Genomic DNA, 26636 nt, shown 5'->3' with positions numbered 1-26636 from the left:
CTCATGGCAGGCAGGGTCAAAAAGCAATCATTTCTGGATTACCAGCCAGCCACAATGCCATTTTGACTCCAATGGTCGACACATGATACCAGACATTGTAGTAGTAGTAATAAATATTTAAATAGTTATATGTCCACTTGGACATGGATTGTATATATTCCAATGCTAGGATTTAGTGTATGTAATCTAGAAGGTATTTGAGCTTTAGCTCAATTCTAGTCAGGCCAAATTGGCTCCATGTAATTTAAATTGTATGTATTTCCTTCTTGGCAACTCATTCAAGTTCCCCTATATAAGACCCAGTCATCAGGCCTGTAGCATGAGACAGCCTGGACAATCACCAATAAGGAAAAGGACCCAGCCAGCTGCTTTTTCTCAACCATGCTACCAAACAAAGAACGTTGTAAGCCGTTAAAATCAAACCAACATTTCTCGTGGCGGCCACAGCAACATATTCAAATAATATAAATATTCTAAAAGCAAAATATGAACGACTTTTTCCTCCCGAGCGTAATGGAGGAAGTTTAAAGGGCCAGGGAGGCTTGTCAATTTAAATGGCTCACGCAAGAATAGGCCCTAAATATCTATAAATATGTCTTGTTTTCGCTTGTCTAATTCCATAAAACAGCTATATTTTTGTACATCTGGCATCAGCATGACTTTTTCTTCCATGTGGTGTGCACAGCATGCTTCAAGCCTAAGTTACCCATTAAACATCAGTAGATTGATGCATAAACGCCTCACTGACTGGTGATATTGTGTTCCTGTGCCACTGTTTGCCTTATTTCCTGGACATTACTACATTAACTAGATGTCCAATCATCAACTGTATCACAATGAAGAGGAAAACCAAGGAAAAGATGAAAAACTTGAGCCAAAAGTGGAATGAAAGTTGTGCTAGGAGGGCAAGGCGTGAGAGGCTTGGAGGAGGGACGCCACCACCTCCACTGCCAACACCATCTCCACCACCAAATACCACCACACCGGACAAAGTGCTTTCTTCCAGATGAAGAGAAGATGAGGAAAATTCATGGGGAGGAGAAAATAGTTGGTGAAGGAGAAATATACAGGGCTGGGATCACGCCTGTGTAGGATAATAAAACACATTTGGTGAGCTTTGTCATTGAGCAGAGGGAAGGCGCTCATTGCTGGTAAAGATAAACCACTCTGCAATGATTTGACAAATGATGACACCCCAGCAGTGAGGTTTTAAACCGGTAAAAGCGCAAAATCTTCAATTATGAAAAAGACCGCTTGGCGAGTAACAAATACATTTTAATGTAATATATATAGTAGATATCTATATGAAAATATTCACTGTCAACTTATTCAATATACATTATATAATAATGTGTGTGAATATAATAAAAATCACACAATAAATAATTGAGATATACAATGCTGAAAACTTTAAATGCTTGTATCTCAAAACCACAAGTATTAGCAATTAAAAATATGCCAAAAATTTTCCATCCATTGTAGCACCCTGAAAATGCTTCTGGTTGTGTATAATAGGTATATTTTTATTCCCACGCCTGCTTTTTCCGATATCTTGAAAAACAGTGACGAGCTCCATCTAATTGGGGGGGGGGGACAGGAAAAAGGGGCAACGTAAGTGACCATACTTACAAAACCACAAACACATCACACCCGTTACACTACATAGCAGAACACCCACACACACCAAGAAACATTAAAACTACACCCAAAGACCTTTATTACACACAGATACTCTCTTCTCTTCCTCCACAACCACCAAATACCAGCCTCCGGAAACATATTCATAATCATATCACTCACCGCTCCATTAACACACTGAAAGACAACACACTGCTGCATGCCAGACCCCCTGATATCCACCCTTCTGAATCCTCTCTCCCACGTAAGGACAGAGTCCACTTGGCCAGACTGCGATGCGGTCACCACCCAGCACTTCTAAGCTACCAGAGGAGGCTGGACGACCGTGTTGTGAACAGCTGCCCAGGATGTAACACTTCACCCCATACCATACAACACATAATGGAAGACTGCATTATACACAATCATGCACGCAAACAACACAACATACACTCTATAAAGGATTTGTGGGAAAACCCAGTCTCGGCTGTGGCCTTCCTTGGGGAGACGGGACTGCTCGGACAGACAGTCTAGGGAACGACAACAACAACAACAACAACAAAACCTATATCTCACGTCGTATAGTGAATTAAAAAAAAAAAAAAAAGTAGGCGTGAAAGTGTTTATAGGATCTATAAGTATTACCATGAAAAAGCAGGAGTCTATAGTACAAAAAATATGACGTATGTATTTGATTATGTAAAAAAAATGTAGCAAGTTCTAGAGTTTACAATATATTTCTACCTATATCTTAAACAAAACCTGAAAGTTTCAAGTTGAAAGACCATAACAAATTTTTATATGATTTTTTTTTTTTTCGTTAAGGTGTTCAGCCCCCCGCTGGAACTGTGATTTAGAATCCACGTTAAAAAATTAGAGAGAAGGAGACGGGACTCAGCGTGCGTTGCTCCTTTCCTGTATACTACGATTAGGTAAATATTATTCGGTAAAGGACGGTCAATAGAAGCCTTTACTGGGAAAGAGGACCAATCTTCACGTGCTCAGGGAGATAAGAGCCAGAAAACATGAGCATCTTTACTATTTCCTCTAACTTCTGTCACTCATTATCATCATCAGAACACCTGAATGATGTCATCTTCTGTGAATTCATACAGGTCTTGGTTGTATATATTCCTTTTAAGGTAATTAAATATTTGGTGTGCTTTGACGAATTCAAAAATTCCATCTGAAGGGCAAGGTAGATGGTGGAGTGTCATGGCCTGTGCTAAATCTTTAGCTCGGATTAACACACCGTTACCATACTTTTTGAGGTTAGTTGTACAGAGAACTCCAAACTTTCTACATGTGTAGCAACGTGAATAAAGTATTCCCTGTTTTCACCACATGCCACAAACCACCTCTTCAATACGAGTCGAATACTCACATGCACATTAGTTGTCTGATGCATGATGTTTTAATGATACATCACAATGTGTGCGTTATAAAATATAAAGTTACAGCTGTAATATGCAATCTCTTTCACCCTGAATAGTGATAACTACAGAAAAGGCAATAAAGTCTGTTTACAGAATATAGGGGTCACTCGGCTACAACTACAGAATATAGTCAGGACATCAACACCGGTATTGTAACCCTCACTAACCATCACCAACCATGCACGTGATCCACACACATGGAAGATCGTACTCGTCTTTAGCAAGACCTCGCAAATTCCTCAATCACAAAACATCATGACTCAAGGAATGCAACATCTGCTCTCTTCTCTGTATCCTTTAGCTTATGCTTTGCCTTTTTTTTTTTTTTGTTTTTGTACCTCTTATGTGATTCTCTCATCCTATTTTGTAACCAATCTGTGAATACTTGCTTCTACAAGCTTCTTTACTTCATCATCCCACCACTTGCTACCTTTCTTTCTATTTCCTCCCATTCTCCTTGTTCCACACACCAACTTTACACACCTTGCAACTCCCTCCTTGAACCATCCCCATTCCTCCTCCCATCCTAGTTCTACTCTATCCTTCACTCCTCTCTCAGCCTCTTGTACTCCTTTTCTTTCTCATTTAACACCTCTCTACCTTCTGTCCTTTTCCTCTTTCTCCATCTATCCTCCACTCTCAACTTGCCTTTCACCAATAATGATTTGATATTCCCCCACTTCTCCCCTTAGAACATGTACAATCTCTTCCTACTCTTCTCCTGGTTACTACTATGTAGTTCATTAAAGCCCTATCACCCCTCCATCCACCATCCTTTCCCATGTGTACTTATGCTTGACTTTCTTCCTAAACATTGTATTTGCTATCAACTCTTTAGACATCTCCATCATCTCTCCACTATGATTTTTTCCCGTCACTCCACACATCCCAACTACTCCATCTATTGGTTCATTTCCTACCCTAGCATTAAGATCTCCCAATACCACTACATTGACATTTCCCCCTAAACCCTCTATGCACTTATATAAATCTATTCAAAAAGCCTCCCTTTCCTCTACACTCTTCTCACTACCAGGCCCATATGCATTTACAAAAACCAGCATCTCACAGTTTCACCTTTATCCACATTAACCTTGAAGAAACTTCCTCTCTACCACATGTTTTCCTATCCACTTACAAGTATAGCCAACCCTTCTCTCCCTCGTCCTCTCTTCGCTCCTGACACCTTCCCACTACTCTCCCAAACTCAAACTTGCCCCTTCCTTTCAACTTTGTTTCACTCAATACTAACACATCCATCTTTCTTCTCACAGACATACTGCCTATCTCTTTCCTTTTACTCTCATCTGTACCACATCCATGCACATTAGAAGACCCAAACCTTAGGGTTCTGTTTAGAAAACTCCTCTCAGACTCCCTTATGCCTTTGCATTTTTTTAAGGAATGTCCCCTTTGGGGCTACAGAGAGTAGGATGCCTAGTCCTATTCCTGTCCCGTTTTTGTCAACTTTTATGACTCAAGTGGGAACACTGTGGCAGTATTCTTCTCCCCTACCACAGGGTTCTGTGAAAAAAGGAAACTAATATTCAGAGAAGGGGTACAGGACAGTATTAAGAGTGGGGGATGGCGTAATGGAGGGACAGTCGCAGTATAATAAAATATAATTTCTCTATGAATAGAGATTTCCTCTATGACAAAATGATCTGGTCCACAGAGGCACCCCATATAGACCCTAAAGTATCAGGTGCATGGTACTGAGCAGCTTTTAACCCCACAATAACATGAAGCTAATACCCCAGATGAAGTTGAAGATGTGTATGTACTGTTAACATATATCTTTGTTTTTTCTCCTTCTGATCTCTTCCAACGGTATTGGGTTAGGTATCCCTAGGCTTGGATTCCAAACCAAATCCTCCAGTATCCATGTTTACAACACTTGGGGGAGAGAGAGAAATATATATATATATATATATATACTCAACTTAGTAATGAAGTATAAAGTTACCTTTAAATACAAAAATCATATGGTTTGTATGTGGTGATAATAATCAACAGTTGTTTGACTGCTGCTGCAATGTAAACACTTGCTACATGCCAAACTGCTTGCTGTGGAGTGGAAAACTGAAATTCATGTTTCCCTCACCTTGGTGTCTTGTTTCTTAATGACTGGTGACATATTCCAGCAGTTCAGGAAGTTCTTGCACACTTGGTGATGATTACAGAAGCTTTGCTCATCTACACTAGTCTTTCAACAAGTTGTTGAAAAGATTCTTTGATTTTCTAGCCATCCATGGCTTCACCCAATATCACCTGGGTTTCCTATTTTGAGCATTAAGCCTACTGCATCATCAGCAATAATGGTAGCAAGGCACAATTTCACTGCAGTAGTGTCTCCCATCTTCAGGGAAAGTAGCTTGCTGTATTCAGGCAGAAACAAAGATCTTCATTGGCAAGGTTGGACTAACCTCACTAGTCTAATCACTTGTTCAAAGATAGGGATGGATGAATGAGGTTGGACTTCAAGCTTTCTGTTGACTAGTGTAACCTTAGCTAAAGGAGCCAAATTAAAATAGACAACAAATACATTTTGGATGGGTGAAAGGTGGAAGTATGCTTTGACTTTACTTTAACTTGGTCACCACCTTACATGAGGAAAGGGCATTTAGATATACACACATATACCCAAAGGTCTTTTCCCCTTGAAAAAGGGGGGTGGCCCTTCTATCTGCTCCTTGTTGATGAAAAGTTCTGTCCCAGGCCACTACTCAGATCCATTCACCAGTATTTTTTTTTTTTTCTTTTTTCCTCTACCACACTTAGCACACATTCTCCCTGTACCAAACGCCCAATTCACCCTAGAAGTAATAATATTTACTGAACTAAAGATTACTTTGTGAAGTTGGACTTGATGTAGGCCAAAACAATGCAAGGTGAGTATTGTTTACCAAGGGCCTCTCCCAACTTATAATGGAGGTAGTGAGCCAAGGCATGCACCCACTCCACTCATTTCTTTCCCTCTTGTCTTGCTCCCTGAGGAGCACATCTCTTTCCAGACAGCATCACACCTTTCGAGTGCCTTATAGACTGAACAGATTACTGTGGCCAGTGTCCTGTGGGGTCAAGGATCTCCTGGAGGAGAGAACTAGTACACTGGATTGAGTGATCTAATATTACACTAATTGCAGATCAGAGAAATTCATTGTAACAAAGAAACTTGATTTGGTTTAATGTCACAAGCTCCCCCTATCATGAGGATAGGATAATGATAATAAAACCATTTCATAGAGTTTAAATGGAATGATAATATTGTAGGAACCGTGATACAAAGAAAAGGTCTTTCTTCAATATGTTAAACAAAATTTTCAAACAAGAATGAGTTTGACATATCTTAAGAACTTAAACTCCATCACAAAGCTTAAATACAACACCTTTCTTAAGGAGGAAATCTGGAATCATTGTAAATTCTGAAATAGAATTACATTAACAAATTGAAAACAAATGGAAATTGTATGTAAACCTGTAACCAATATTTTTCCCTATTAAATTATTCCACACATACCTGTATAAATTTCTATACAGAGAACTAGCTTAAGTTAATCTTAACTGAAATCTTACCATTTTGAACGAATGAGAACTGTCAGCTACAGCATCTACCTCAGTAAACTATCTCACAGAAACTGCACTAAAAACCAACTGCCTTAGTTTTTGTAGTTTATTTGGGCATGTCCTACAATATTTTGGTAATATTCTCTAAGGAAACGAAGAAAATGTCTATTTTCATTCTCACTAGCTATGGCCCATGCTGACTGCCCCATGGCAGACACGTCTGTCATAGGTGCTCCCATTTCTAGTAAACAATGTGCCATGGCTGTGTCCCCCTGTAACAGAAAAACATACAAAAAACAATTTTACATGTACTTAACTTGGCTGCCTCCCTTATATGGGAAAGAAGCCCTTGGTGTATATATACAGACGCTCCTCAACTTACCTTTTAGTTACATTCTGAACGGCCGAACGTAAGTTGAAAATGAACGTAAGTTGTTACTGTACTATACATCCGTAAATTCTATTACCATATCTTATAAAACACCCCTAAATCATTAATTATACACATAACATTGTAAAATAATAACATTAATTTCAAATAAATTAAATTCAAGCAACATAAATTGAGATGGTGGAGGAGGAGGGGGAAGAGGAGGAGGAGGAGGATGAGGCAAGGCATGTTCAGTCTGTCGTTTGTGCCATGTAAACAATGGACGCAGCGTCATGCGTAGGTATCGTTTGAACTACGGAGAACGCGCTAAACTAAAAAATTCACTCAAAATTTTTTTTTACAATTTTTTTTGTCAGTTCAAACGTAAAATAGAAAAAACGTAAAACGAATGAACATAAGTAGAGGAATGTCTGTATATATATATATATATCAGAGGCAACTCCAGGTCATCAACGTCACTCGGGCTCATCACAGATTTCGCCTAAGACACATGCATAAATGAAGCTAAGAGACGTAATGCACACCATAAATTTTTACCTCTACCAAGCTAATACGTATTAGCCCGAGTTACTGGACAGTTTTCTGTCCCTTTAAGAATATTGTATAATTTAAATCTTTCTTACATTAGAATTTAAATCCTAAGCTCTGTAGAAATCTATTGTTTCAAGGAAACATTGAATTTGAATTACTTTTAATTCTTACAATTATAGATAACAACTTGGGCCGGTAAGCTCTGAGCCCGAGCACATCATCAACTCAAGAGATGCCAGTTAGTCTTTTACCCAGCTTACCAAGCTAATTTGTATTAGCCCGAGTTACTGGACAGTTTTCCGTTCCTTTAAGAATATTGTAAAATTGAGATCTTTCATACATTGGAATTTAAATCCTAGCTCTGTAGAAATCTATTGTTTCAAGGAAACATTGAATTTGAATTACTTTTAAATTCTTACAATTATAGATAACAACAAGGCTGTAAGCTTTGAGCCCGAGTGGCGGAGGCAGGATCCGGAAAAGCTCTGATTGGCCGAGCCGAGAAGCAGCTCGACTATCATTGGGTGATGAGTCAGGCGCGTTATATAGGAGCAATATTTATATTCTGACACAGCCCACCTAAAGTAGACGAATCCCAGATGGTGAACGAAAATATATGAACTGTGGCCAGGCGAAATAAATGGAGCCTGAGCTAACTGGCTGTAATTACATGTTCATTTTAGAAAATCTAATACTCGGGCTAAGCCCGAGTAGCCTGACGGCCGGAGTCGCCACTGATATATATATATATATATTGTTAATAACAAATGACAAATTCTATGTGTATGTTAATAGATGATATTTCATCCTTATTCAACCTACATGTCATTTCCTACAAAGTAAATATGCATGAGAAAAAGCTTCACCCCTCTCATTCACATCCTGTTCATCTTTCACTCCTTCCCATATTTCTTGCTCAGCAGACCTGCCAGTTCATTTTAAATGCATTCCTCATGATTCAAAATGATTAGTCATAAAAAGGGAGGTACATTATAGTGGATTGGCTAATGAGGTTGTTTAATGCATATCTTAGGGAGGAGAGAATGCTGGAGGAGTGCAAGTATAGTTCTGCTTTACGAAGAAAAAGGGGACATGAGATTGTACTAGTTCTAGAGGGATCAGTTTGTTGAGTAAAGTTGGAAAGGAATATGGGAGGATTTTGATCGAGAGGAATACGCGTAAAAATGGGGGGGGGAGCAGAGTGGGTTTAAAAAAAGGTTGAGAAGGCATGGATCAGATTTTTGTAGTAAGGCAGACTTGCAAGATGGTTTTGATAAAAAGTAAAGGTGTTTCTTGGGCCTTTATGAGTTTGGAGAGGGTTTATTACAAGGTAGACAGGAAGTCACTGTGCAAGGAACCTGGACCCAAGGGTGTGTGTGCATGGCAATCTGCCAAAGTTGAGCATTTTATCTGATTTTTCACATTTCCTCCTGTGGTCCCTACCTTTGGCCTGAGTGGTGTCCAAGTACAATTGGCAGCAAGCACGGTGGCGCAATCAGAGGTCACCAAAATGACCCCAAATTGAATGAAATTCAAAGGGGATAACCCATGGAATTAGCTGAAAATCACAGGTCACCGATTTGAATCAAACTTACCCCAGAGGGAGAGTCATACACAGAGCACTGTAAGATAGATGGGGAGCCTGGACACAAGGATGTGTGTGTGTGTGATAACCTGCCAAAGTTGAGTTTTTTTTTTTTTTTTTCATATTTCCAGCTGTGGCGCCCATACCTTTGGGTTGAGTGGTGTCCAAGTGCAATTGGCAGCAGGCCTGTTTACCCTCCACCCATAGGTGAGATCGTGGCCCAATTGGAGCAGATCACCAAAATGACCCCAAAACTAATAAAATTCAGAATTTGCCAAAAACCATGCACAGAACACTATGAGGTAGCTGTGAGGAACCTGGACCCAAGGGTGTGTGCATGGTGACCTGTCAAATTTGAGCCTTTTTTCTAATCTTTCACATTTCTGCCTGTATTTACCTACCCGGTAGTTGTATTTTACGGGATGAGAGCTATGCTCGTAGTGACCCATTTTTGTATCTCTCCACATCCAGTTTATTCTTAAAATCGTTTATAGTTTTGGCACTCATTATTTCTCTGTTTAGTTTGTTCCAGACATCAATCACCATGTGGGAAGCTGTTCTTTTTCAGGTCTCTTCTGTAACTGTCCTTCTTTAGCTTCTTTTTGTGTGCTCGTTTCTCTTCTGTCCCATTTCAATAAGTCGTCTCTTACAAGAATTTCCATCCTTTTCATAATTCTGTAAATGGTCAACAAATCACCTCTTTCTCTTCTCTGTTCCAGTGTTGATAGATGTAATTTCTCCAATCTTTGTTTGTATGTAAAATTTGATAGTGTAGGTGTTATTTTTGTCGCTGCTCTTTGGATTCTTTCTAATTTTCTTATGTTCTTTTTTGTGCTAGGTGCCCATAGTGTTGCAGCCTATTCTAGTTCAGGTCTTATTAGTGTAACCACTGTTTCCTTTACCATTTCTTCATCCATGTACACCTATCCCCCTGCTATCGCACCTAATTGGTGTGGCTAAAGCCCCGCGATAGCAGAACTTAAGAACTAATGGTATTAATCATAATTGGTACCCAGACCAACATTTTTTTTCCAACTTCACCAATATTTCTCCTTCGTCTTCACTGTTTTCAACTTTCTAAACAAAATTGCTTAAATATACAGTCCAGTGCTGTAATATAATAAACACATCAAGGCTACAGGAGTCCCTCAAATAACGTGGGGGTTAGGTTCCTGAAATTACCGCGTATGATCAAATCCGCGTATGCTGACTTTCTATATTAAATACCGAGAACCGTATGTATGTGTATGTGCACGTGTGTGTGTATTTACCTAGTTGTATTTACCTAGTTGTATTTTGCGGGAAGGGGAGCTATGCTCGTGTTGTCCCGCCTTTGTATCTTGCAGTGTCTAGTTTGTTTTTAAACTCATGAATGGTTTTTGCGCATACTATTTCATTGTCCAGTTTGTTCCAAGTGTCCAAAACTCTATGAGGAAAACTGTTTTTCTTCAGTTCTCTTCTATAGCTATGTTTTTTTATTTTCTTTCCATGTCCTCTTGTGTTTCTTTTGTCCCAGTTAAGTAAGTTCTCACTATCGAGTACCTCTGTGTGTGTGTGTGTGTGTGCGCATGTATGTAGTGTATGTATGTGGCGTATGTTGTTTGTGCATATATACATGTGTGTGTATGTGGCATATATGCATATTTATATGTGGCATATACAGTAAAACCCCGATTATCCGAAACGAAAGGGGGGAAGCCTCTTTCGGATAAGCCGATTTTTTGGATAATCCAGATTTATCAGAAATATATTTCGTGTTGACATACTTTGTGTGTGTGTATGTGTCCTGTGCCTTCCTCCCCCCCACCCTCTCTCTCTCTCTCCATCAGTCTCAAGTTGTGGATGGAACACAATTTTTTTTTTCGTGTTGACGTACATACCTTATACGTAACAGAGAACAAGAATTATTCTATACATATATCTTCCACTATCCTAATGAACACAATAATGCAACTCCGCCACTCCCCGCCTCCATCACCATCACTCACAACCCTTCCACTCCCCACCTCCTGGTGGTGGAGTCAGAAGGAAGGGTCATCCATTGCTCCATCTTCACTGTCCAAATCAAAGGTAGACAAGGAGGATGAGGCACTTGATGAAGGGCGAGAAGACTGGGTGGGCGAAGGTGTTCTTGGCCGAAAAAACGAGGTGATAGAAGTCTGTTTGGTGCAAGACAGCTGTTTCTCGATGACGTCACTCAGTGCTGCTCGCATCATCGGGTACGGTTGATTGCTATCTGAAATGTCCCTGGGTCGCTGGTCAAGAAACTGAAGCACTCCTTCGATGTGGGACCGGACTGTTGCCAAAGACATGGAAGGATCAGAAGGATCATCGTCGTCGTCGTCATCATCATCGTTGTCATGGCCGTGCATCACTTCCTCAGCTATTTCTTTGGTTGATTGGAGAGCATAACCTGGGTCCCCCTCATCCACAGTGAGCCACTCCTGGACGTCCTCCTCTGTAGCTATCTCGTAATCACCCAGGGCCTCGTTCACCTCTCGCACCTCCCGGTCGAATCCTTCAAACACTTCTCGCATATCCTCATGGCCTCGTAGCAAGGGATTCCAGGCATTGTCCAATATCTCCAGCTTCTGCTGTATGGTAAGGACGACTTTCTTCCTTTTCCCGGTTTCTTTCAGCATGGTGATGTAGAAAGAAGTGAGGTCGAAGCACAGGTAGAACGTGACTGCCCAGTGTGAACTCTGTGACGCGACTGCCGCCGACTGACGATGTAAACAATGAGACCAAACAAACACACGCTACGCTAAACAAAGTAGTACGCTTAAAACGTATTCATTTTAACTGTTCTTATCAATTCTAAATGTGTTAATATAGTACATATGTAGTTACTTTTATTTATTTTCATGTTTTTGATGTTTTATAACGTTTTAGTACAGAACAAATTTTAATTTTAATTGCATTATCCAAATCAATTTCGGATAATCCCGTTTTTCGGATAATCCACTTTCGGATAATCGGGGTTTTACTGTATACATATGTGTGTGTGTGGCATATACACACGTGTGTGTGTGTATGTGGCATATGTATATGTGTGTGTATGTGGCATATGTATGTGTGTGTGGCGTGTGTGTGTGTATTTACCTAGTTGTAATATACGGGAGGGGAGCTATGCTCGTGGTGACCCGTCTTTGTATCTCTCTGCATCAAGTTTTATCTTAAAATCTTGTATAGTGTTTGCACATACTGTTTTGTTGTCTAATTTGTTCCATGTATTAATTGCTCTGTGTGGGAAACTGTTCCTTTTCAAGTTTTTTCTATAAAGTAGCTATCTTTTTTCAGTTTTTTCCGTGTCCTCTCGTTTTACCGTTGTCCCACACTAACAGGTCGTTCCTGTCTAAAACTTCCATTCCTTTCATTATTCTGAAGATAGTCAGCAAATCTCCTCTTTCTCTTCTTTGTTCCAGTGTTGGTAGATTCAGTTTGGATAGTCTTTGCTCATATGTTAGTTCGGTGAGAGTCAGTGCTAGTTTGGTTGTCGCTCTTTGTAATTTTTCTAGTTTCTTAATATTCTTTTTGGTGCTGGGTGTCCAAAGTGATGCTGCGTACTCAAGTTTTGGTCTTATTAGTGTAGTTAGTATTTTCTTTATCATTTCTTCATCCATATAAGTAAATGCCACTTTGATTGACCTCAATAAGTTGTAGGTTTCTCCGAATATTTTATTTATATGCTTATCAGGTTTCATGTCTTTTCCAATCATCACTCCAAGATCTTTTTCAGTTTGCTTTTTTTATTTTTTCTTCTCCAATTCTGTATTCTTTTGATATTCTGTTTTTACTCTTTCCAAATTCCATTATACTGCATTTCTTTATATTAAATTTCACTTCCCACTTTTGAGTCCAATTCCATATCGTGTCCAGATCTTGTTGCAATGAGTTGCAGTCCTCTTCCGTTTTTACCTTTTTAAGTAATTTTGCATCATCTGTAAAAAAAATTCATATAGCACTCCACGCCTTCATTCATGTCATTAATGTATACGGCGAACATGATTGGGGCCAGTACCGATCCTTGCGGGACACCGCTTTTTACTTCTTTCCAGTTGGAGAATTTTTCTCTAATTACAACTCTCATTTTCCTCCCAATCAGGAAGTCTTCCATCCATTCCAATAATTTTCCTCTGATTCCACCCTTTGATTCTATTTTATTCATTAATTTCTTAAGAGGTACCTTATCAAATGCCTTTTGCAGGTCCAGAAAAGCACAGTCCGCCCATCCATCTCTTTATTGTATTATGTCTACTAATCTTGAGTAAAAGCAGATCAGATTTGTTGTATATGATCTCCCTTGTCTCAATCCCTTGTGTGTGCGTGCGTGCGTGTATGTGTCTGTGTTCACATGTACAAGTAAGCATGTACGTGCGTGTGTCTGTGTTCGTATTTGTGTGTACACTCACGCGCATTCACAACATACACTGGTTGTCTTACACATGTCTACGTGTGCGTGTCTACACATGTGTAAGTGTGTATGTGTCTGTTTTTGATCTCCCAAACCACCACTGCCAGTAACAACAAGAACCTCATAAGAGAAATTAAGACACGACAAGCGCAGTCATTATCAGACTTATTAGTTGTGTTCCAAACAAAAGAAACACTACACTTCAACAGGTTAGGGCGGTAAAATTTCACAATAGCACGGCGCATGTGGTGGAAGCGACAAGCTAAAGCTTGTTGGCTACCCCCCTACTCCCCCTCTCCTCCCCTCCCTCCTGCATCAGTGCCCGGAAGTTGACACGTAAACGCAGGCAGCCACCCACGGCTATCCCCTCGCCCCACACCCTTGTTTGAGCAGTTCCCAGTGTACATAATGACCACGTTATATGAGGATCGATTGTATATGGTAAAATAGAAAGTAGTCACCACAAATGTTTGCGATGTTGCCACGTGTGTGCGTATGCGTGCCTGACGTGGCGCAAATTTTACATTTGAGATGGTTTTGAAATAAAATCCGCGTATGATTGAATCCGCGTTATTTGAGGGACTCCTGTATAATAAAAAATAGAGATTTCATAGACATTTATTTTACCTTTTTGAGGATGTTGAGGGGCTTGGGTGGGTTAGAATGGTTCCAAGACTTGCTACTGACCACCCACTTGACGTTGTATCTCATAGAGGAAGTCATCTATGGCTACAGGAGTCTCAAAACCCTCAAAATCATCCACATCATTCCCAGAATCCTCCTCGTGATGGCCTTGGTTGCACGTCGTCATAAGAATTTTGTGATCTGGCGTTGCTGCAGGGCGTTGATGTGGGGATGATACTGTTCGTTGTAACCTTCTAGTGCTCTAATAACGAGCGTACATCTTGCTTCACTGTTGATGGAGCTATCTTGCTCAAAGAGGTGCCGCATCCTGATGCCCAAGTCAATCAGTTTCTTGACGCTGGCTATGGTGAGTCCCGCATGCGTGGTTACCTGACCCTCCTCCTCATGTTCTCTCTCCTCATCCTTGTCCTCTTCCATGATGTCAGCAACTGTAACAGGGACTGGCTGTATCATTTCCAGGATTTCACCCTCTGTTGTGTCCTCAAAACCACCTCCAGGAACTTGGGGGGCCTCTTGTGTAGCTGCCTCTGCCTCAGCCTGCACTGACTGTGACTCACCTTCCACTCTCCCGCATTGATCCTCCGGCAAACCCTCCAACACATTTCGCAATGCATGGTGAATTGCCTTTTGGGTCACATTTTTCCAGAAGTGTTCAAAAAGAAATTGAATACTGTATGTACTGTAGTACTCACTTATTCACAGAGTGGGACCTGAGAACAAGTAACAAGTCACTTCTACAAAAAATGTTGCAGCTATCACGTGCCAACACTCATACACAGCGCACAGTGTAGGAGCAGTGTGGTGGCCTGTACATGTAAACAGACCCTCGACCAATCAGTGTGCAGCTCAAGCCAACAAAGATGGCTGCTGCCTGTGACGTCACAGAGGCGCGTGATAGCAGCCACGCAATATAAAAATTTGGGCTAGAGGCGCGTGACAGCAGCCAATTTGATGCGCGATATGGAAATTGTGTCAGCTTTTCAAGTATGCGCGATAGTAGTAAATTGCGATAGCTGGGAGATAGGTGTAGTCAAAGGCCACTTTCACTGATCTTAATAAGTTAAAAGTCTCTTCAAATAATTTATTGGCATGTTTATCAGGTGTCAAGTCACTTGAGATGATCACTCCCAGGTCCCTTTCTGAATCAACCTTTTGATTTCCTCGTTTCCAATTTTATATTGACCCAATACTCTACGTTTTGCTTTTTCCAAATTCCATTATGCTACATTTCTTAATTTTGAAGTTCATCTCACATCTCTGACTCCATTCCCATATTTTGTCTAGGTCTTCTTGTAGCGATCTGCAATCTTCTTCCGTTCTTACTCTCTTGAGTAATTTGGCATCGTCAACAAAGAAGTTCATGTAACAATTTACTCCCTCATCCATATAATTTATATATATGGCAAACATTAAAGGAGCCAATAGAGAGCCTTGCAGGACGTCACTCTTCACATCTTCCCAGTTCAAATTTTTGTCTCTAAGTACCACTCATTTTTCTCCCAATTAAGAAATCCTTTATCCATTCCAGTAGCTTACCTTGTATTCCTCCTCTTATTTAAATTTTTCTTATTAATTTTTTATGTGGTACTTTTATGCTGTACCTTTGCCTGAAAAGTGTCCAAGTGCAATCGGCATTAAGTCTGGAGGCCATCCACCTGTGGGTGAGATGGTGGCCCAGTCAGAGCAGGTCACTAAAATTACCCCAAAATGGATCAAATTTAAAGGAACTCACTGAATTTGCTGAAAATCTTCAAGTCAATTTGGCCAAAACTTATGCCAAAGGAAGAGTCATGCACAGAACTCTGTGAGGTAGACGCAAGGAACGTGGACCCAAGGGTGTGTGGGTGGTGACCTGCCAAATTTGAGCCTTTACGATTTTTCACATTTCTGCTTGGGGTCATTGTGGTGACCTACTCTGATTGGGCCACTAGGTGTGCTGCCGATTGCACTTGGATACCACTCAGACCAAAGATATGGGTGCCACAGGCAGAAATGTGAAAAGTTAGAGGGAAAGAGAGAGAAAAGGGGGGCCTCATATTAGACATGTCAAATTCATAGGGGGCATCTCACAGAATTTGCTGAAAATCACGAGGTCCCTGATTTGGCCTAAACTTTCACCAAAGGGAGTTGTACCCAGAGCACTGTGAGGTAGACACGAGGAACCTGGACCCAAGGGTGTGTGTGTGTGGTGACCTGTCAAACCTGAGCCTTTTTCTTATTATTCACACATCTGCCTGTGGCGCCCATACCTTTGGCTTGAGTGGTATTCAAATGCAATTGGCAGTGGGCGAGATGCAGGGATGACCCGTCATCCAGGAGGAACCAAAATAAGAGGGAGGGAGGGAGGGAGGGAAGGAGGGGGGTGGAGTGTGTGGGGGTGGAATGGGTGGGAGTGGGTTTATGCCTTTGTTTTTTGGCTACCTACCTTGTAAGGAGGAGGAGGAGGAGGAGAGAGAAGAAAAAGAAAGAAAAAAAAAGGTACAGGTACAGTGGCCGCGAAAAGTTTGGGCGAGTAATTAACGAGACACAAATGTAAACACTTGTGACATTTAAATAATCATTTAAAGACCTATAAATGGCTTATTACATACCTTATTTACCAAGTGATTTTCCTTTATTAACCCCTTCCATACGGTGCCGCACACGTAGGCGTCATGGACTTGGATCTCGGTGGCAGCAGCCAATGCCAGCCGTACGACGTGTCGTAATAATACTCGCATCATAAAATATAGTCACCGCTTATATCGATCGTTCTCTCTTCACCCGTGAATTTTGATAACCATAGAAAATGCGATTACAAAAGAATTAGAAAGAATGTCAATATGGAGGGGCGACTACAATAAATATAATCAAGACGCCGATATGGCAGCCTCGCGAATACACTCGCTCCCCATGACGCCTACGTGTGCGGCACCGTATGGAAGGGGTTAAGCTTTATGACCTTCTCCAAACGTGCCGGGATGCATCTTGCCAGGTTTTGTACGTGTTGAGGAATAATATTATCCCAAATATCCTGTATTTCTGTTTTTAGCTTAGCTACAGTGGAGACGTCACGATCTTGAAGCTGTTTTTTTATTATATGCCATACATGCTCAATGGGATTTAGGTCTGGAGAATTTCCAGGCCATTTTTTGAAATAATCAACACCACAGTCTTCTAACCATTGGGTAACAGACCGAGCTGTGTGAGCAGGAGCTCCGTCCTGCATAAACCAACTAGCATTGCACTTTTCAAAACTTTCAGGCAGGTTATCACACAATAACTCAAAATAAATGTGCTGATTTACACTCTCATTTTGTGCAAGAAACACTAAATTGCCAACTCCACCAAATGCAAAGCATCCCCATACCATAACACTTGCAGCATGTTTCACCACTTTAGCTGTATAGCGAAGGTCATTAGGGTCAGACCCCCTGGGGCGCCTCACACGCTTCGACCTGCAGCCCGACGACACCACAAACGTTGACTCATCACTCCACAATACTCGTTCCCAGTCTTCTAAGGACCAGTCCTTATATTTCTTGCAAAATGCTATGCGATCACGTATGTTTTTTGCACTTAGGAGGGGAAGAACTTTAGCACAGCAACTACGGTATTGTAAATCTTTGGCTAAATGATCAGAAATACATCTTACAGACACATCATGCAGCAGTGCAGGGTTATTTTCTTTCAGTTTTCGAGCTATGAGCATTGGATCTTTATCTAACTGCCTCCTAATAACCGTAGAAGTATGATTTGATATCTTCCTTGGCCAACAAGAGCGATGCTTTGGAGTAGGAATGATGTCACTTCCTCCGTCTCGAAATTTCTTGGTCCACTTTTGCACTTGACACACTCCAATACCCACACGAGTAGCAATATCTTTACACTTATAACCCTCCTTATAGAGGGTTATGATTGTAACAACTGTGTCTCTTTCCAGCTCTTTACCACTTCCCATTACGGAGATATCAAGGCACAAAAACAGAGACCACCGCAAAAAAAAGACTACTCCCCGTGAGAGATGTTTAGAAACTGACTCCACGTGACATCGAGTGCGCCTAAACAGAGTTGCCAAGTAGTGCATATTGTCTCGGCTAAATACGGGTACAAACGCTAGCATTGAAAAATAGCGAAAAGTTTGGGCGGAAAGTTGTATTTTTCGCATGTTTTGAGTTTAGCGGAAAGTTTCGGCGCCTATAATTTTGCGCCCAAACTTTTCGCGGCCACTGTATGTATATGGTCATTTTGGTGACCTGCTCTGACTGGGCCACCATCTCAGCCACGGACAGAGGGCCACCAGACCTGCTATCGAATGCACTTGGACACCACTTACGACAAAGGGGTATGGGTGCCACAGGCGGATGTATGAAAAATAAAAAAAATGCTCAGACTTGGCAGGTCGCCATGCACACGCCCTTGGGTCCAGGTTCCTCACATCTACCCTATGGTGCTCTGTGCATGACTCCTTCTGGCAATCAATCAAATCAGCCCTCCTGAGTATACTGCTGAACAAAGGCCTCCTTCAAAGCATTCCATGATTCACACAACCGTGCCAACCTCTGCCACATCACTCCTGCAAACTTCTCAATCTCATCTTTCTACCTTCTGTCTGGTTTCCCTCTTCTAATCTTGTGGCATCCACTCAGTAACACACTTGCTCCATCGCTCATCAGTTGTTTGTACCAATTTACCTACCTAATTCCACTTCCTCTCTTTTACCGCCTCTATAATATCTTTCACTCTAGTTTGCTCTCTCACCCAATTTGCTCTCTTTCAGTCTCTCAGCATTATTTCCATCATTGATCTCTCCATTCTCCTATGTGCAGTCCTTAGTTTTGTTTCCATCTCCTTCATTAGTTTTCAAGTCTCACACCCGTAGATTATTTCTGGCAGAATGGATTGGTTGTAAACTTTAAGTTTCAAACATAAAGGTAGAGAGCCTCTCAGGATTTTATTATATTTACCAAACATTTTCCAACCAATTGTAATACATCTTTTTATTTCATTATCATGATCTTTGGTTATTTTCACCATCTGGCCTAAATAATTATACTCTTCAACTTCTTCAAGACTCACCACTGATTCTCTTTATTTTGAACTTTCATGTTGAACATTACTTTGATTTTACTCTTATTCATTTTTAAACCTACTTTGAGACTTTTCTAAGATGGGTGGGACAATGAATGGGCTTTGAATAGGTGCAGGAAGAGCGCAGGGTGGGTGTATGCTCCAAGGCAGCCCCCTCCCCTTGGGAAACGATGTTTTGGTATGTATGTTTGTATAATGCTGGATGTCCCTTCACATTAGTTGAATACCACTTCCGCAAATCATTTATTTATAAACAAAACCATTACCCAAAAGGTGTTTCTCCTTTGCAAACACATTTTCCCTTCTTCATCAACATACTTTTTTCATTTTCATTTACCTTTCCCTTATATACATACTTCCTTTTGCGGTTCTTACCAATCTGGCAGCCATGATGAATGCAGTGTCACCCCAGGCATCCTTGGCTGACAGGCAAGGTACATGAGTAGCAAGAAGTAGAGCTATATCTCTTTGACCACGCCTTGCACAGGATAAGAACTCTCCAGTAAAATCAATGTCAGGAACTTCCGCACCTCGCAGACAGGCAAACACTTGATCAAAGTCATCTGAGATCAAACAGCTATGATTAGTTCATGTGAAAAAAAGATTAACCTACAGTAAACCCTCGATATAATGGATCTCGATATTGGATATAACAGACAGAAAATCTGACCAGACAAACCCTCGCTATAACAGATTTTCATCCGTTATAGCGAGGGATCCTCTGTTATAACAGATCTTCAAATATAAATAGACCCCTGTCCCCATATCGTCTGTTATATTGAGGGTTTACTCTAATTTCTAATACCAGACAAATTTTGGTATATAACGGATCTGTCCGGTATTTCCATTGGATATAATGGATCTGTGGATATAACGACAGACCCATCCCCATATTGTCTGTTATATTGAGGGTTTACTGTATTAGCCTCCCAGATGAGAACTCAGGGCTTATATATGGCCTTATTTATAGGTAATCCTATGACCTTGCACACACTACAGGGAGACATGAACAGGGTTTGGGGAGTCAGAAGTGGGAAGTTGAATTCAACATTAAAAATGTAACATAATGGAATTTGGGAGAAAAAAGAAGACAATATAAACTGGTGAAAAAGAAGTAAAGAAAGAGGGATCCAAAAAAGACCTGGGAGTGATCATCACAAAAGATATGTCCTCTGACAAACATATAAACAAAATTGTTGGCGAAACCTATAACTTGCTAAGATCAATAAAAGTGGCTTTTACTTACTTGGATGAAAATACTAATCACGTTGATAAGACCTAAATTAGGGTATGCAGGAACACTATGGTCACCCAGTACAAAAAAGAATATAAAGAAGATTGAGAGAATCCAGAGAGCAGCTACGAAGATACCCCCAACACTATCTAAACTCTCATTTGAAGAAAGATTGTTAAAATTGGAGTTGCCAACTCTGGAACAAAGAAGAGAATGAGGAGACTTGTTGACCATCTACAGAATTATGAAAGGCATGGAAGTCCTTGATAGAGAAGACTTACTAAATTGGGATAAGAGAAACATAAGAGGACATGGAAAGAAGCTCAAAAAGGACAATTATAAAAGAGACCTCACCCCCCATCTCCCACCCACTCCCTTTCATGCATCACAGCATCATCCATACACAACCATTCTCCATTCACCCCTATCTTCTGTCTTCTCCCATCCTTCCTCAACAGACATTCCCCTCTTTCCCAATACCCCTTTTACCCATTCTATCCTTCTCATCCTTCGTCATCCCTTCATGTTCACTCCTACCTCAGCCTTTCACACCTTTTTACTAATATTTCTCCACTCATTCTTTCCATGCATCCAAACCATCCCAATACTCTTTCATTAACCCTATCTCCCAACTCCCTTTCCACCCCCAATCCTCTCTTCACCTCTGTTTCTCACTCTATCTAGCCTAGTAGCCCCTATCATACTTCTCAGGCATCTCATCTCAAACACATTCAAACTCCTCTTCCTCTCTTATATTCCATGTTTCTGCCCCATAAAAACTGTCGGCACAATCACTCCTTCATACAATCTTCTTTTAGCATCCATTCCCAAATGTCTATTTCTCATTACACTTTTTAATCCACCAAGGCATTTACTTGCTTCTCTCAATCTACATTCTACCTCCACCTCCACTCCTTCCTTTCCTGCCACATTTGCACCCAAGTATCTAAAACTATCCACTTCCTCCAGTTTCTCTCCCTTAATATTCACTTCCAGTCTGTTGCCACTTTCTCCCTTTGTACATCTCATCACTTCATTTTTACTCATATTTATTTTCAACTTCACAAACTCTGTCACCAACTTCCTCAATCCCTCCTCTAATCCTGCCACAAGCAGTGTTGTCAGTAAACAATTGGCTAATCTCCCACATTTCTCCATTTCCTTTATCCATCTCCAATCACCAACCCACTACCCTTATATTTACCTCTCACACTACCCCATCCACGTATAAGTTGAACAGCCATGGTGACATAACACTTCCCCAATGAAATCCCCACCTTTACCTTAAAACACTCACTCTCCATTTCTGATTCTAACACAAGCTCTACTACTCTCATAAAAACTCTTGACTACTCTTAAAATATTTCCTCCTATCCCATATATCTGCAATACCTCCCATGAAGGCCCAAAAAATATCCTTACCTTTTCCTAAAGCTCTCACACATTTGTCTTACCACAAAAATCTAATCCATGCAACCCCTACCTGTCCCAGACCCACACTGTTCCTCACCAATTACTCCTGTTCCTCTCCTAATCCTCTCAATCAAAACCCTCCCAATTATACTCAATAAACTGATCCCTCTGAAACTACACTTACATTTGTACATACATATAACAAAGGCTTTTCCCCCCTTACATGGAGGGTAGCTAAAAAGAAAAAGGCATAGAAACCACTCCCACCCTTTCTATTCCCTACATATTCCACTCCCCTCCACCCTTTTATCTTGGCACCTCCTGGATGACGGGTCATCCCTGCATCCTGTTCACTACACTGGGTCAGAAGCAGTGTTGCAAGACACAGCACATCCACAGCAAGGCCGCTTCATAAATTTGGTGACCCCCTCTCCGTCCACTCATGTAGAAAAGGAGAAGACAGGGAGAAATCCCTTCGGGCTGCGTCAATTTTTTTTTCATACATACTTCCTCACCCCCCATCCCCCACCCACTCCCCCTCATGGATCACAGCATCATCCATACACAACCCTTCTCCATTCACCCCTATCTTCTGTCCTCTCCCGTCCTTCCTCAACAGACATTCCTCTCTTTTGTAATGCCCCTTTCACCTCATCCATCCATCTCATCCTAGGACGTTCCCTCATATTCATCACTTCCACCTCTGCCTTCCTCACCTCTTTTACTAATCTTCTTCACTCATTCTTTCCATGTGTCCAAACCATCCTAATACTCTTTCATCAACCCTATCTCCCAGCTCCCATTCCACCCCTGTTCTCCTCCTCACCTCCTCATTTCTCACTCTATCTAGCCTAGTAGCCCCTATCATACTTCTGAGACATTTCATCTAAAACAAATTCAAACTCCTTCTCTCTTCCTCTCTTATGTTCCACGTTTCTGCCCTGTTCAATGCTGTTGGCACAATCACTCCTTCGTATAACCTCCTCTTAGCATCCATTCTCAGATGTCTATTTCTCATTACACTTTTTAATCCACCAAGGCATTTACTCGCTTCTCTCAATCTACATTCTACCTCCACCCCCACTCCTCCCTTTCCTGCCACATTCACACCCAAGTATCTAAAACTATCCACTTCTTCCAGTCTCTCACCCTTAATGCTCACTTCCAGCCTGCTGTCACTCTCTCACCTTGTACATCTCATCACCTTACTTTTACTCACATTTATGTTCAGCTTCCTTCTTTCACACACCTTCTCAAACTCTGTCACTAGCTTCCTCAATCCCGCCTCTGATCCTGTTACAAGCACAGTGTCATCAGCAAACAACAACTGGCTTATTTCCCACTTTTCTCCATTTTCTTTAACCATCCCCTGACCCACTACCCTTGCATTCACCTCTCGCACCACCCCATTACTTTCAAAATTTTCTGTCATACTCTTACCCCATTTCACATCTGCTCTCCTCTTTCTTTCCTTTATCTTATGCTTAACTTCCCTTCTCTTTACTTTGTACCTCTCATACGATTCCCTCATCCTAATTTGTAGCCAATCTATGAATGCCTGCTTCTTCTCTTCTACACCTTTCTTTGCTTCCTCATCCCACCACTCGCTACCCTTCCTTCTTTTTCCTCCTGCCCTCCTTGTTCCACACACCATCTTTGCACACCTTATGACTCCCTCCTTGAACCATCCCCATTCCTCCACTCCTAGTTCTAATCCATCCTTCACTCCCTCACTCCCTCCCTCTCAGCTTCTTATACTCATTCTCCTTTTCTTTCTCATTTAAGCAGTTCACTCTAAATACCTCCCTACCTTCTGCCCTTTTCCTCTTTCTCCACCTATTCTCCACTCTCAATTTACCTTCCACCAGGAAATGATCTGATATTCACCCACTCTCTCCCCTTAGAACATGTACATCCTTAACTCGTCCTACCATATTCCTGGTCACCACTATATAGTCCATTAATGCTCTATCTACCACCCTTCCATCCACCACCCTCTCCCATGTGTACTTATGCTTGACTTTCTTCCTAAACACTGTATTTGCTATCATCAACTCTCTTTCAAGACACATCTCCACCATCAATTCTCCACTACGATTTTTACCTGGAACTCCATACTTGCCAATCACTCCCTCTATTGGTTCGTTTCCTACCCTAGCATTAAGGTCTCCCAATACAACTACACTGACATTTCTCCCTAATCCCTCTATGTACTCATTTATATCTACCCAAAAAGCCTCCCTCTCCTCTATGCTCTTCTCACTACCAGGTCCATATGCACTTACAAAAACCCACATCTTTCCCAGCTTCACCTTCATCCACATCAACCTTGATGAAACCTCCTTCCATTCCACTACACGCTTACTTATCTCTTCACTTACTAGTATAGCCACCCCTTCTCTTCCTTGTCCCCTTTTCACTCCTGAGTACCTCCCAGCTACACTCCCAAACTCACACTCGCCTTTCCCTTTCATTTTCATTTCACTCAAAGCCAGCATATCCATCTTTCTTCTCACAAACATATTGTCTATCTCTTCCCTTTTACTCTCAATCTGTACCACATCCACGCACATTAAAAAACCTAAACCTGAGGGTACTGGTTGGAAAACTCCCAGACCCTCTTATGGCTTTACTTTTTTTAAGAATGTCTCCTTTGGGGCTACAGGTAATAGGACTCCTAATCCCATCCCCATCCCGCTTTTTGTCACCTATTATGACTCAAGTGAAGAGACTTTGTGGTACCATTCTCTTCCCCCACCACAGGGTAGGCAAAAAAAGGAAACGGGGGACAGCATAACGGAGGGACAATCGTAGTATGAAAGTGTCATCATTTCTCTTTGAACAGAGTTTTCCTCTATCACAGACAAAATGATGTGTGGCCCTGGTCTATAGGGGTGCCCCATATAGACCCTAAAGTATCAACTTCATGCTACTCTGCCACAATAACATGCAGCCAGTACCCCAGACGGGTAAAGTGGAATTACACAGGCACTCTGCCAGTGCTCCAGCACTCTACAACCATTAAATAACCTCACCAGCCAGTCCACCATCCCTGTACCTCCTTTTTAAAGACATTCTGCATGACACCCATCCAACCCAGGTGCCTTACCTGCTCTCATCATAACTACTGCCTTCACCTCATCTTTCCTATTTCTCCTCCATTTTCCTCACCAACTACTGTCACCCTCTCAGCGCCACCCATTGCAACCACCCCTCCCTCTCTACCCTTCCTCACATCTAGCAACTCCCCAAAATATTCTACCCATCCTCCTCTCATTGCTGTCCCCTCCATTATCATCTATATGCACCTCCCACCTCTCAATTTCTTTCCAAAATATCTATATACATACATTTTTTCAATCCAATCAGTTATTACCCATGGTGCACAGTGGCTAGGCAAGGTAAATGAAGAGCTTCTCTTCTACTCTTTCAAAAGAAATACATTTTGCTTGTAAGATCTTTATCACTTATCATACATATCACTTTCACTCCTTGCTTAAACTCTGTGAAGATATCTCTTTACGTCTTTCCTTGCATCCCAGCCAGTTCATCCCTGATGCATCCCTCTCAAGGAAGGTTTGTTGTCTTAATCTACTTCTTCAACTTTGTTACTAATGCACATATTTGCTCCTTTGAAATCCTGATTACATACTCCTATGGCTTTATTCATTTCTTTCACCTACCCTTATCTTGGTTTACTTAATTTCACACCAGGCACCACCAATTCATGCTCTGAGAGTATCTACCACCCATTCTCACATGACTATCACCTCAGATTGAAATGTCTGCAGCACATTCACCCACTTACCTTGACTGATGGCTTCAATAAGCTGTGGACCAGTAAGCGTTAGAGTTGTCTGGGCCTTATACATCAACTCAAGCTGTGCTTTATGTGGATCATATTCAGGGAGACCTTTCAGTAAAGAACAGACTCTCTCTTTTTTGGCCTTCTCTGACTTCTTTGGATTTTGAACATCCTCCTTGCGTTTCCTCTTTCTCCTACGTTTTCTACGCACTTCACTTGTCTGTGCTTTAACCACTGACTCAAGTTTTGCCTTATGTGGATCACCTTCAGGGGCACCTTTAAAGACCTTCTTTTTGAACCCCTCTGACTTTTTTTTATTTTGAACTTCCTCCTTGCAATTCCTCTTTTTCCTCTGTTTTCTACTCAACTTCGCTTGATTCTGTATATTTATATCTTTATAAACAAAGTCACCTGCCTGCACACTTGTTGCTGGCTCCATGTTCTTGTTTTTTTGCAAATGGTTTATTTTAGGAGGATGTCTTGTTTTTCTAAGCAGCATTCCTCCAGGCTGGAGTTTCTGTTCATGAAAAGAATGATGGAGCAAGAGGTAATAATATCATAGCAAAAACAAATACAAATCTAATCCTAAATTATCTCTACATACCAAAAGGCTACTTTCTCCTTATAAGGAAAGTAGTCAGCCAAAACATGCATACCCCTCCAACCCATTTATCTTAGCTCTTTGTGGATGAAGGCCACCCTTGTTCCCCACCCACTGCCCAGGTCAGAAGCAATGCATCAAAGATATGATGACTAATTTATTTGGGTCCAATAATGAGAGCCAACTGGTAACTGCTTCCTTCCTCCTATCTATTTACGATGGGTTTCTTCCCCCTTATAAAGGAAGTAATCAAGTCAAGGCACAACCCCACTCCCATCTACCGTCTTGTTTCCTGCTTATCTTAGCTCATCGTGAATAAAGAGTCAT

At 41.2% G+C, this 26636-nt stretch overlaps 1 protein-coding gene across 7 annotated transcripts in view; it reads right to left on the bottom strand.

Moving 5' to 3' along the window:
* Window positions 1-6306: 6306 nt before the first annotated feature.
* The window catches only part of LOC143032117 (uncharacterized), a 37301-nt gene continuing 16971 nt past the window's right edge, over window positions 6307-26636 (bottom strand). For 6 of the 7 annotated variants that reach the window (XM_076196570.1, XM_076196574.1, XM_076196571.1 and 3 more), the window contains 3 exons: window positions 25712-26225; window positions 19632-19819; window positions 6307-6892 (listed from right to left, as the gene is read on the bottom strand). In XM_076196570.1, coding sequence (XP_076052685.1) covers window positions 6713-6892; window positions 19632-19819; window positions 25712-26225 — 882 coding nt within the window. In that variant the 3' untranslated portion in view covers window positions 6307-6712. The remainder of the gene's footprint in view (window positions 6893-19631; window positions 19820-25711; window positions 26226-26636) is intronic. The other variant, XM_076196576.1, reaches the window with a different exon arrangement.

This window comes from Oratosquilla oratoria, chromosome 13 (genome assembly GCF_046742065.1).
Source record: "Oratosquilla oratoria isolate Oo_2021 chromosome 13, ASM4674206v1, whole genome shotgun sequence".
Lineage (NCBI taxonomy): Eukaryota > Metazoa > Arthropoda > Malacostraca > Stomatopoda > Squillidae > Oratosquilla > Oratosquilla oratoria.
Note: the sequence above shows the minus strand (reverse complement) of the source record. Positions and strands in the feature narration are given on the sequence as shown.